At 41.0% G+C, this 11195-nt stretch overlaps 1 protein-coding gene across 4 annotated transcripts; it reads left to right on the forward strand.

Annotated features, from left to right (window-relative positions):
* The first annotated feature begins 475 nt into the window (after nt 1–475).
* On the forward strand, nt 476–10121 carry LOC310861470 (interleukin-17 receptor C). 4 transcript variants are annotated; one of them, XM_083768918.1, is made up of 16 exons: nt 476–781; nt 1203–1230; nt 1337–1468; nt 4714–4830; nt 4967–5073; nt 5324–5438; nt 5546–5587; nt 6013–6149; nt 6241–6303; nt 6584–6641; nt 7169–7395; nt 8382–8432; nt 8541–8592; nt 8705–8800; nt 8896–8934; nt 9019–10121. In XM_083768918.1, the coding sequence occupies exons 1-16, from the start codon at nt 659–661 to the stop codon at nt 9822–9824; spliced, it is 2193 nt and encodes a 730-aa protein (XP_083625044.1). In that variant the 5' UTR covers nt 476–658; the 3' UTR covers nt 9825–10121. The 4 variants fall into 4 exon arrangements, with proteins under 4 accessions (XP_083625044.1, XP_083625045.1, XP_083625046.1 ...); XM_083768919.1 differs by having other exon boundaries at nt 9025–10121; XM_083768920.1 differs by lacking the exon at nt 8896–8934 and having other exon boundaries at nt 9025–10121.
* The last annotated feature ends 1074 nt before the right edge of the window (nt 10122–11195 follow it).

Here is an 11195-nt window from a genome sequence, read left to right on the forward strand (position 1 = left end):
TAGTACATGATCGAACCACTTAATTGGGCCTACGTAACCGGGCTGTGTTCGGCCCCCTCAATATGGCAACTCTGTCTATAGCCTACTCTATGCTCTGACGCGCGTGCCCATGTGCCCAAAATCTGCCTGCGCACATGTCCCCTCTTCTGAGGTTTGGGCACGTGCCCCCTCAGTGCTCTCTGCACGACCCTGACCTGTATGCCATGCCATGTCTTATGATGAATATATGTATAGGCTGATTAAATAGAAAAGCTATTAAAAAGTGAGTATAAGTGACCTTTAAGTTTTCAAATAAACTGCTGGCTGTATTAATGTGGGTAAAGTAAACTCAAGTGAGCGAAATGTATTGAATACAAGTCAGTGCGCAAACTGCGCATGCTGCTTGACGAGGCATCAGGTAATGCGACCCGCCCCTTTCCAGTCCAAAGTAAACCAACACGAGCAGAGCACATTCCACTCCTCACCGACTGATCAAATGGCATCCACTATAAATGACACAGCTGACAGCTCATTCAAAATGCCTTTACCCTGAATAATTTAGACCTCTTTTTAAAGAAAATAAACAAAAACGAGTGTTATGCTTTGCTGCTCTGTTGATGAACCATAAGAAAAGCTCTGGACTTTTAGGCCTGGTAAGGATCGAGTGGCTCTTCAAGGAATGGCTCGTGGGGTTCAGCAGGAGGTTTCCACCGTAATGATCCTGTTGCTGTTCTCCTCCTCTGGAAGCACGCCGCTGGAGATGGTCACCGTCCACCACCCACCTGTATGTAGAGTCTTCAAGGTAACCGTCCGTCTGAAAATGCACTCAAATATTGAATTAAAGTGAATTTATAGCGGGCTCTGCGTTCTGACATTCACTGGGTATAGGTTACAGGTAATATAGGTATCATGTCACAGTCACGCTCTTGGTTAAAGGTGTGACAACGATAACACTGTCCAATATTGAAATGCTGAGGGTTTAGTGCGTTTAATTACTAATTTACTATATTGTGCGGTGCCTGAACACGACATCTTACCACTTCTCCATTTCCAAGGCTATTCTGTCTTCACTTTTCTCTAGAAAGTGTTCAAAGGTGAACCACAGAGAATGAAGCCTATAGCTAACTTGATATAGGCTTGTCCTAATCATCAGATTTAGCATAATGGAAATGTTTTTGTATTAATGCATGATGCATCTTCATAATTTATTTTTTCCATTCAAGGGTTTGACTGACTGCAGATTGGCAAGAGGTGAGGCAAAAAAACACATTATGGCATTGCATGAGAAGAGTATTGTATCATTTGAAATGACAGCTGTCTGTTTTCCAATGCCTCATAATAATATGCTCTTTCTCAGCCTCTCCGGCCCCTCTGCATACAGACCATAATAATACCATCACTGTTAGAAGTGTGGAGCTCAAAGCCATTCTGTGCTGCTCAGACAAACAAGATTGTGAACCGTGCCTACAAATCTTCATCACAATCCAAGGTAGCTTTGGTCATCATTCTTATTTCTCTTATAGGCCTACTGCTGGAAAGAACTCATGTAACATTTTCAAACATCTACCCTCAGACCTGAATGTTATTATTATTATTAGGCCTATTATTATTATTATTATTATTATGTTTTTATTATTATTATTATTATTGTTTTCGTGAAATTTTAGCAGTTTTGGCAGTTCTGCGTTTTTCACGAAAATCGGCAATATAGAACTGAAGCTCATGCACTCATTCGTCAAAATACCTTTGACCTGTACGCCATACATAGGCTACATACAGTACCACTTTTGGTCCAGCCGACCACAGTATACTATACTTTCAAGTTACATACATACATATGTTGTACTTTTACCCACCTAAAATTGAAACATATCTTAATTACGTCTCCATCAATAGCCAAATATAACCACGCCTACCATACATACATACCACAGAGCTGAATAAAAGGGAAAGAAGAGCGACGAAGACCTTTAATTATCAACAGTACAGGATCAAGAGGAAGGAGCAGCAAGTAATTAAAGGTATATTCAGTGATTTCACTTAATTCAAATACCACTTATTTTTTTGTTTTGTTGTGATAATCCTCTCTACTATAGAGTGTGCTGACTCCCTGTTCCTCCCTGTCCCCAGTTAACCCCTGGGGGTCAAAAAACCTTAGGTTTCGTTTTTGACTCTCTATCCTGATTGGACGAAAGGCTGGGTCCCACAGCCAAAAACGAAACCTAAGGTTTTTTGAGTGAAATCACTGAATATATATTGCCAGCTAGAAGAGTCCAGAAGAGTCCAGCTATAGTTTCATATAAATGTGATAAAATATTTTTAGATTCTTTCTTTCTTTTTGTAGAATAGAATATTTAATTCTGTGTATATATATATACGTTTTTTTTTTAAAGATCAGGTTACATTGAATTAAAGGTATATTCAGTGATTTCACTCAAAAAACCTTAGGTTTCGTTTTTGGCTGTGGGACCCAGCCTTTCGTCCAATCAGGATAGAGAGTCAAAAACGAAACCTAAGGTTTTTTGACCCCCAGGGGTTAACTGGGGACAGGGAGGAACTCCTTATATGGCCAGCACACTCTATAGTAGGGAGGATTATCACAACAAAACAAAAAAATAAGTGATATTTGAATTAAGTGAAATCACTGAATATACCTTTAAAGATGAATTATTAATCATTTTAAAGAGGGGAGATTATATAATCTAAAAAGCATACGGTATATTCATATAAGTCGTATTTTATCGATATTTTGTCTATATTTTATAGCAATTAAATGTCATGAATTATCTCTTATTTTTTCTTAAACTGTTGTAGCAAAATAATAGTATTTTTGTATTTAATTTAAATATTTTATAGAAGGGGTGATAGTAAATTCGTAGAGGTCGGTCGGTAGTACTTGGCCATAAATGGCCTACTAGTGCGCAAGCAGAGCGTTGCTGGTGTGCAACGCGCAAGTTGGCACTCGACAGAGTGCAGTTCTAGTTAGTATTATTATTACATTAGAATGGTTGGAAATGGGTGAAGTTGTCTTTAATCAAGCTAATACAATTGAAGAAAAGTGATGATTTTAATTAAATATTTTCTGCCACATTTTCAACACACAATTTAAAAACAAAAGAATGCCATGGTGATTTCTTTTTATCTAGAAAACAATATTCGATTAATCTGAAAAGTAATCCATAGGGGGCCACAACTGTAGAATGATTGTGTGTGGGGGGCCGCACAGTCTGCGCGCGAAGCGCGGAAATTTGTGGGTTCTCAAAATGCTTTTTGTGCTCAAACACGAAGATTTATGTATATTTCCGCACAGTAATGAGCAGGATAATATGTCTATACATGTACATGCCACCTTAGAATAGATGTAGGCCTAGACCTATTTGACAGTGCATAAACAGCATTGCTTTGACATTAACGACCATCAGCTGGACGGACACACACACACACACACACACACACACACACACACACACACACACACACACACACACACACACACACACACACACACACACACACACACTCACTCACTCTGCTGTGGGCAGTTCAGAAACCTGTCCACGACCACCAGTGACATCATCGTTAGGCAGATTGTTTTTTAAACAAGGTTTATTTACGTGAGAATAGTTTATCAGACTATAAAGATCAGATTACATAGAGCAGTGATTCCCAAAGTGGGGTTCGGGGTCCGGGGACCCCCAGGGTCCTTGAGGCAGTTCCAGGGGGTCCCCGACCCCAGGTAAATGGTTTGGAACCAAATGGACCCTTATGGGTCTGTAACTCTGAGAGTGTACAAATGGAACCAAATGGACCCTAACAGGGTTTATTATTGTGAGAATGATGGCTTCCATTTTCGCATTGCAACTTTTCAGGACTCGAAAGCCTGCAGTTTCTATTAGCTTGGATTCTCCATTGATGTCACTGTTGGGTGGGTTTCTGAACTGCCCACACAGCCCTCCTATGTGACACAGACCGAGTAGAAAAAAAGAAAAAAACGTGTCATTTTATCATGATTATTAGTGAGGACCTATTATATGAAGATAGGTTGAAAAGTGGTCCTTTAATGATTACCGTCATTATGGTAATCTCACAATTAATATCGCACACACCATACCTGTAGCTTTTATTAGCCCTATTATTATTCTCAAAAAAAAAAGTTTTTTTTTTTTCAAAATTCTTCCAGGGGCCCCAATTGAATATCCCTGGCCTACAGTATGAGACTCTCTCTTTCGTGGAGCATTCTACCAAATGGTATGGATAAGTAGCCTACAGAACAAAGAATCTTTGCTTTGTTGAAGTAGAGTCTGGGCAATTATGTTTTAGTTTATTTATTGCCAGGCATAGTGTTTATGAGGTTAGGGTTAAGGTTAGGGTTAGGCATAGCTTTTGTGAGATTAAGTTTAGGTTAGGTTAGATATAACATGCCCATCAGGTACAATGCTCTGGGAAAGCGTTAGTCCCGTTAATGTACTGTCTCCATATAGTCTCCATACTGTATATGGGAATGTTATAACGCTGTGACGGTAACCTCGGTGTTACATTAGTGACATCTGTCAATAACCAGCCGTTAATCAAACCAGTTTCAGTTACATCAGTGTTTCCCAAACGTTTTAGCTCAAGACCCGAAAGATACATTAAACATTACGAATTAACCTCTTTTCAATATTACATATAGGGTATATGTAATATTGAAAATAGACGATCTACAAGCTCACTGTTAGATTGTTGTTGTGACAGGTGGTGAGGAGAAGGAGCTTCCTGAGGAATCTGGAGAGCAGATAGACGAGGATGAGAGCTCTGGGAGTAAACAGCTGATAGATGGGAGTGGTCCACATGTGCTACGCAACCCAGCAGGTACTGAATCACAATCGCTTCAAAATGATGGACACGCACGCACGCACGCACGCACGCACGCACACACACACTCACACACACACACAAACTCTAGCTTGTGTCCGTTATAATTTAATTTGCTCCCTGTGTATTACAGCTGCGGTCAGACTCAAAGTGTGTGTCAGCACCCCGGGTTCCCCTGAATACTGTGAGGCAGTTCATTTGACATATACCCGGTCTGTGAAGGATCACCAGCCCACACAGGTAGCTTCCATGTTGTTCTCTCTCTCTCACTACTATATTTAGTTTTAGTTTGTTTTTGTCTTTCTTCTGCCATGTTGCAAATTAGGTAGTTCATACAAACATAAAACTTTAGGGTGACTCCACTTACTGCCAAAGGAATAGCCTATAGGAGTAAGGTAGCTAGCATAAAAAACTAATTTTATTTCTTTACATTGTGAAAAATATTTACTATGGATAAAACATATTATAACATATATTATGTTTCTTGCAGATGCAGCTGTCAGTGATAGAGAAAGTATCATTTGGCGGTCCTGTCCTTGTCCAGGTCAAAGCACCTGGACTCGCAGCATCGAATCACAACATCGACATACCATCATTACAAGATGGTGAGATTATAAAACCTGCATCTACTGTACTGTAAATAGAGACACAATAAAATGCATAGAGTAATTCTCATATTACAAAAAGTTAGAACCCTCCCTTTTTCTTTCAGTTTGCTCCCAGAACTTGAATGGCAGTGTGAAGCAGTGTGATGGTAAGCTAATCACGATATTAATGAGTTAACATAGAAGCTTTGATATGATGTTTATCATGATTAAAGATGCGTTCCACTTAGCTCAGAATTTATTTGCCCAGAATAGCATACAGCACAACATAATTATGCATGTTGTGTTGCACTGTGCACATACAAAGAAATGTAATTGAAACTTGAAAATGTTCTCAGTTTGTCCATACGGTGTTGTGCTGCCCCATGCCCAGCTGCCACACCCCTTTTGGCAAATTGCTGCGATAACATAATTCTTCCATGGCCCAAGACCAACCTTTCCAAGTTTTATGCAAAGCTGTCCTGATCCTGCTAAAAGACAAACACCATTGCTATCTTGTTGAAGTCTGCGTCACCTATACTCCCCAAGTGCTATAGTAGCTTGATCCCCACCGTTTGATGTAAACCCATCTCAGCTCCCAGACTTCGGGCTGTGACTGATCACCAGAGGGGCGTGGTCCTCCTTCAGCTGGAAGCAGACACCATCAAAGAGGAGGTCATGTGCCGTACGTTCTGGAAAAATTCTGAAATGCCTGGAAAGCTAGTCAAATGGGTCAGTGAATCTATCTCTATCGCTGTATACAAATCTACGCTATATGCAAAAGGAAGTGTCCGGTATATATCTCTATTTTGCTATTTTTTAGCCCAAGGGCCAGAGAGAAATCATCATTCCAGCAAAATCTGTGGCGCCATGCCTGTGCTTCCAGGTAAATGTTATGTTAATAAAACCTGCATATGGTACTTCGTTGACCGGGGTACTCCAGTGGTCTATAGAAATCTCTTTGCTGAAAATAGCCGATCTACAAGGTCACGTGTCATGTTGCGATGTGTTGTGAGCTTGTAGATAGAACGGCTATTTTTGCTGAATGTTCACCAATTATTGTTGAATGTTTGCCCATTATGACATGGCCAGAATCATGTGGTTAAGCTGCTTCAGACAGTTTGATGGTAATGCCCCTGTGTAAACGAAGATTTTATTTTTCACAGTTATGGTGGAAGGGAAAGGAACTTCGTGGGGAATCATGCCCTTTCAAAAACCAACAAGGTGACACTAACCTAACCACCACTCTGTTTTCACTATATCAAGTGGAATCTTTGTACAATAATAATTACAGTATTAACGCAGAATGGAATGCCCTACCAACAGCCATTAAGACATGTGAATCCCTTGACTCCTTCAAAACCGCTCTCAAAGGGCACCTACGGATGGCTGCAATTCGTCCCCCTTTTTACTGATGATGATTTTCTGTTTTTTGTTATAGAAGGGTATATTTGTACGTCTCTAAATGTTCTGATGAATTGAAAATGGTGGACCCTGTTGTAAACAAGTGTAATGCTTTATCATGGTGTCGTCCACAGTAACAGTTTTTGTATTGACTTGTGCTTTCGTCTGAAATGTACCTATTCTGCATACTGTTAATGACATAATCAATCAATCAATCAATCAATCAACCCATTTAGACCTGAGGCAGATTCTGCGGAAAAACAGCCATACATGTATAGATTTGTTTTCATTTTATATGGTTATTGATTTTAAAGGAGCGCTGAAATATTGCATTCTTTTTTTCTCAGATGTATATGAAAGAATGCAGCGCAACATTTCTTTATCTATGGAGGAGGCACTTTCTAGGAACGGCAGAGTGCTGAGCTGGAACGTGACTGCACCCTGCAGACTGGAGGCAGAGTTGTGGCTGTGCAAGAGAGACGTAACCGGGCGGTGTGATGAGGTGATGGGATCCAGACAGAAACTGCACGACAACAGCAGCCATGCTGGTTTGTCCATGCCAGAAGGACACAGGGTAAAAAAACCAAAAACAGAAATCACATTTATTTAACAATTACTCTTTGATTTTGGAAACAAAAAACAAATTTATTTATTGTATTAATTAGCGGATTGTCTTTAACGTCTTTTGCTCCTTAATTTCTTTGGCATATAATATATTTTGCACAGTATTTGTTGTCATTCCTCGCCAGACTCCTTGGAACCACGGTGAGATTCTGTGCATTTAGATTAGTCCCAGGGACATTTTATGAGTTCCACTTCAACGACGTTAGGAGTCATACTGTATTTTGCCATTTTTACAAATTGCAGCATTTAACTCATTTCATTTTATACATATGGTTATTCATGTAGAAAACAGAAGAAGAAATTATTATTATAACTAAAGCTAGCAAAATAAAAAGAAGAATAAAAAACAGTACAGTAGTACAGTAGTGCATCCCGTGGATGCAGAGGTCGTTGTTTTATTGTGTCCCTTAACTATAAACTGCGTTTTGGGATGCAAAAGGCACCCTATTTTAAACTCTGCAAGCTCACAACGTGTTGCAGTGTGATCCTATGACCTAGGATAGGTGGTGTAGCAAAACATTTGGCACAAAGAAAATAAAAAATAGCATTCTATTATTCTATGCTTTATTGTTGCTACACTCCCTGACTTTGGGCATTGCACATAGGAGTAAATGACTCATTATTGTGCTGAATGATTGTTATACAGTATAGGTCTGGAAATTGGGTTAATGTGTGGGACAAATGTGTGGGAACTCTGTATAGAGCACATTTAAAAACAAGTGCTGGCAGTTGGCAGTTGGCAATGTCACATAATACACTAGTCTTGGTCTTATCTGAATCATATATCAGGAATTATTTTTTGTTCTCAAATATATTGCATACTGATCTTAGGAATGACATTTTAGGTTGTACTTGCTATTTCATATTTAATATAAGGGTTAGTGTCATGGCTGTGATGTAATGGCTGATTTTGATTAGCATTGTTTTCTTTTTCAGATGAGGGGAGAGTTCATCAACATAACATCACTTCCTTCCCTTTGTCTTCAGGTGATGTCTCATAAATCATGTGTAACAAGCCTTTATACGTTGTTCAGGTGAAGTCTCATACATACATTTAACAAACATTTATACTTTTCATTACTTGAACGTGTTTAGATACAGATAAACGGAATGAACTCAATCCTGGAGCCCCATTGTCCATTTGCAAGTAAGACTGTGTGTTAGTCCTCTCTCAAAAAAAAAAGAAAATAATTACACTTTCAAGGGGGTGTACTGTAATATAAACCTCTGATGTGTATATTTTCACATTTCCTTAACAGCACCTAGATGGAGATGGAGTGTGCCCCTCCTTATTTGCCTGCTCATAATCTGTCTAACAATCCTTGGGGCCTATGTAATGCAGGGGCTCCTAAAAGGTCAGCTATATGTATTGATAGGTTATGATTATATATACCAGGGTGCGACTGTGGCCAAATGCTCTAGCTGAATGTGTACTCTGTCACCCATCTAGGATATGTCTATGGACTCTTGAAAGGAGATAATGCAAAAGGTATGACGAGATCAAAGATTGAAGTAATTCATCTTTGGATTCCTTACAATGTTTCAGATGATGTTTTCATTTTGTCTTTCTGAGGTGCAGTGGGTGGGGGTCATGTGGTGTTACTGTACCCACCGGATGACGACAACCAGGCTCTTCCGGCGCTGACTGGTCGTCTGGGCTCCTCCCTCCAGACTTTGGGTTTCAGTGTTTCACTGGACCTGTGGAGCAAGGCCGAGCTCAGTGTTCTGGGCCCCGTGCCTTGGCTCCACTCACGGCTGGACCGGATACAAAGGCAGGGGGGAAAGGTGGTGCTTGTCCTAACCCAGACGGCCTGGGTTAAGGCTGACGAGTGGGGCAAATGGGGCTGGGACAGAGACCTACCGAGAGAGAAGACCAGAGAGGAGGCAGAAAAAGGGGGTGGCGTTCCCGCCCCATGTTCAGATGTCTTTAGCGCTACTTTTAGCTGCATCTTGGCGGACTACCTGCAGGGCCGCGCCGGCGAGCGCTTTGTCTTGGTGCAGTTTGAGGCCCTGCCCTCCCAGCCTGCGGGGAGCAGCCTCCCGCTGCCTGAGCTGTTCCGCGGCCTCCAGCTCTTGAGCCTGCCGTCCCAAAGCCTCGCCTTTCTAACTGAGCTGGATGTGCTGCGGGGGCGCGGGGGCAACGCGGCAGCCTGGAGAAAGAGGGCAGGGGGTCTCAGGGTAGCGTCCCGCAATCTGGCACGTGGATTGAGAGGGCTCGCGACAGAACCGACGGTGTTACGTCTCACAGCGCTATCCCAGGACTGTGTTGGGGTGGGAGCAGAGGAGTCTTTTGAAACAGTGCCTCTTCAACCCTCTCTTACTCCCCCGTCCCCCGGCCCTGACTCCAGTTCCAGAGTCAATGGAGTGGAGTGGGTCTGAGAGCAACAGAGAACTGAAGGGGGTCATAGGTGATCCCTATCAGGGACAGGACCATTAGAAGCACCAAATCTTTATTGACTTGAAATAACTCGATATGCTCCAGGGGAAAAAAACGGTATACTTCAGTTGTTCCCCACTCTTGAACTACAGGCTATGTGTGTTTGATGTATTTGCATTCTTACTGCAACCCTGATGAAGCCCAGTTGTACTTTGTAGCCATGGTGTCACCACACATTCTGCTATGTTGGGTTATTTGTGTGAAGATCGTCTGTTTACAGTGCAACATCAGCATGAAACTTACTAAATATAAAACCAGGCTGTAACTGAAAAAATAAATAAAATAAAAAATAATTGAAAAGAAAAGAAAATCTCAAAGTACTGTATCAGAGCTATTGACATTTGAGATACACATGCATTACATTCTTAAATCACAAGGATTTTCATTTTCACCAGGTAAATTATTTCTCACTGGGTTCAGACATGATGGCTCCTTTCATACAACAATATTAATCTTTAACAGTTGCATTGTATTATGCATCACTGCAGAGAAACGTTAACACAAATGAGCCACTTCACAATAACATGCCACAATAAGTCTCGCATTTCATGTGACTGGATTGTAGGCCTAAACATACATCCATAATTTTAGTTTAAAATAGTTTAAATGGCACAGAAGCATATTCCTGAAGACCTAAAGGTGACATTATTCCCTCTATTTGTTTACTAATATTGTTTATGCACAATCCTGGTATGGTAATATAAAACTAGATACTCTGTTTTATAGTAGTTTCATTTGGCACAAACAAAAAACATAATTTTTAGTTTGGCTTCACTTTATGCCAGTGAATAATTGCAAGGACCCCCAATTTGATATGCATTAGGCCATTTGATAAGATTTCTTTCAATTTTCTTTATTTGTTTTAATCTCTGGGGCCTTAATCTACAAGATGACCAAATTATTTCGTCCAGAATTCCTTTAGTGTACTGTGGGATTGGATTACTATAAACCAGCGGTTCTCAAAATGGGGTCCGACCTATATATTCTAAGGGTCCGACGCGGGGACTCCCAGGCCCAGGGTCCTTGAGAAGTTAACAGCCATATGTCTGTAAGTTTTCAGTGGTTTCAGTGGCCTATTAAATTATCCAATTTGGGGCAGTCCTTTAACACAAAAGTTTGAGAAGTTGAACCACTGTTATAAATCATTTAGCTGGGTCATTTAGCTGGGACCCCCCACAAGGACCCCATGGCGACCCCCACAGCTGTTGTGGCACACCTTCTGTCGTGCACGCAGCTGGCACATCGGCCGTCAGTGATTGGTCGATTATAGTGACTCCCAGGGGATGTGGGCGTGGCCCGGCTTGCTGCAGCCT

This window comes from Protomyctophum parallelum, assembly GCF_964188405.1.
Source record: "Protomyctophum parallelum genome assembly, chromosome: 7".
Classification (NCBI taxonomy): domain Eukaryota; kingdom Metazoa; phylum Chordata; class Actinopteri; order Myctophiformes; family Myctophidae; genus Protomyctophum; species Protomyctophum parallelum.

What these genes read in the sequence shown, in the direction of transcription:
- LOC310861470 (XM_083768918.1), top strand. Translation starts at nt 659, where the DNA reads ATGGCTCGTGGGGTTCAGCAGGAGGTTTCCACCGTAATGATCCTGTTG. An exon ending in CTGGAAAGCTAGTCAAATGG is followed by an intron (nt 6,150 to 6,240) that starts GTCAGTGAATCT and finishes GCTATTTTTTAG; the next exon opens with CCCAAGGGCCAGAGAGAAAT. An exon ending in AATGCAGGGGCTCCTAAAAG is followed by an intron (nt 8,801 to 8,895) that starts GTCAGCTATATG and finishes TCACCCATCTAG; the next exon opens with GATATGTCTATGGACTCTTG.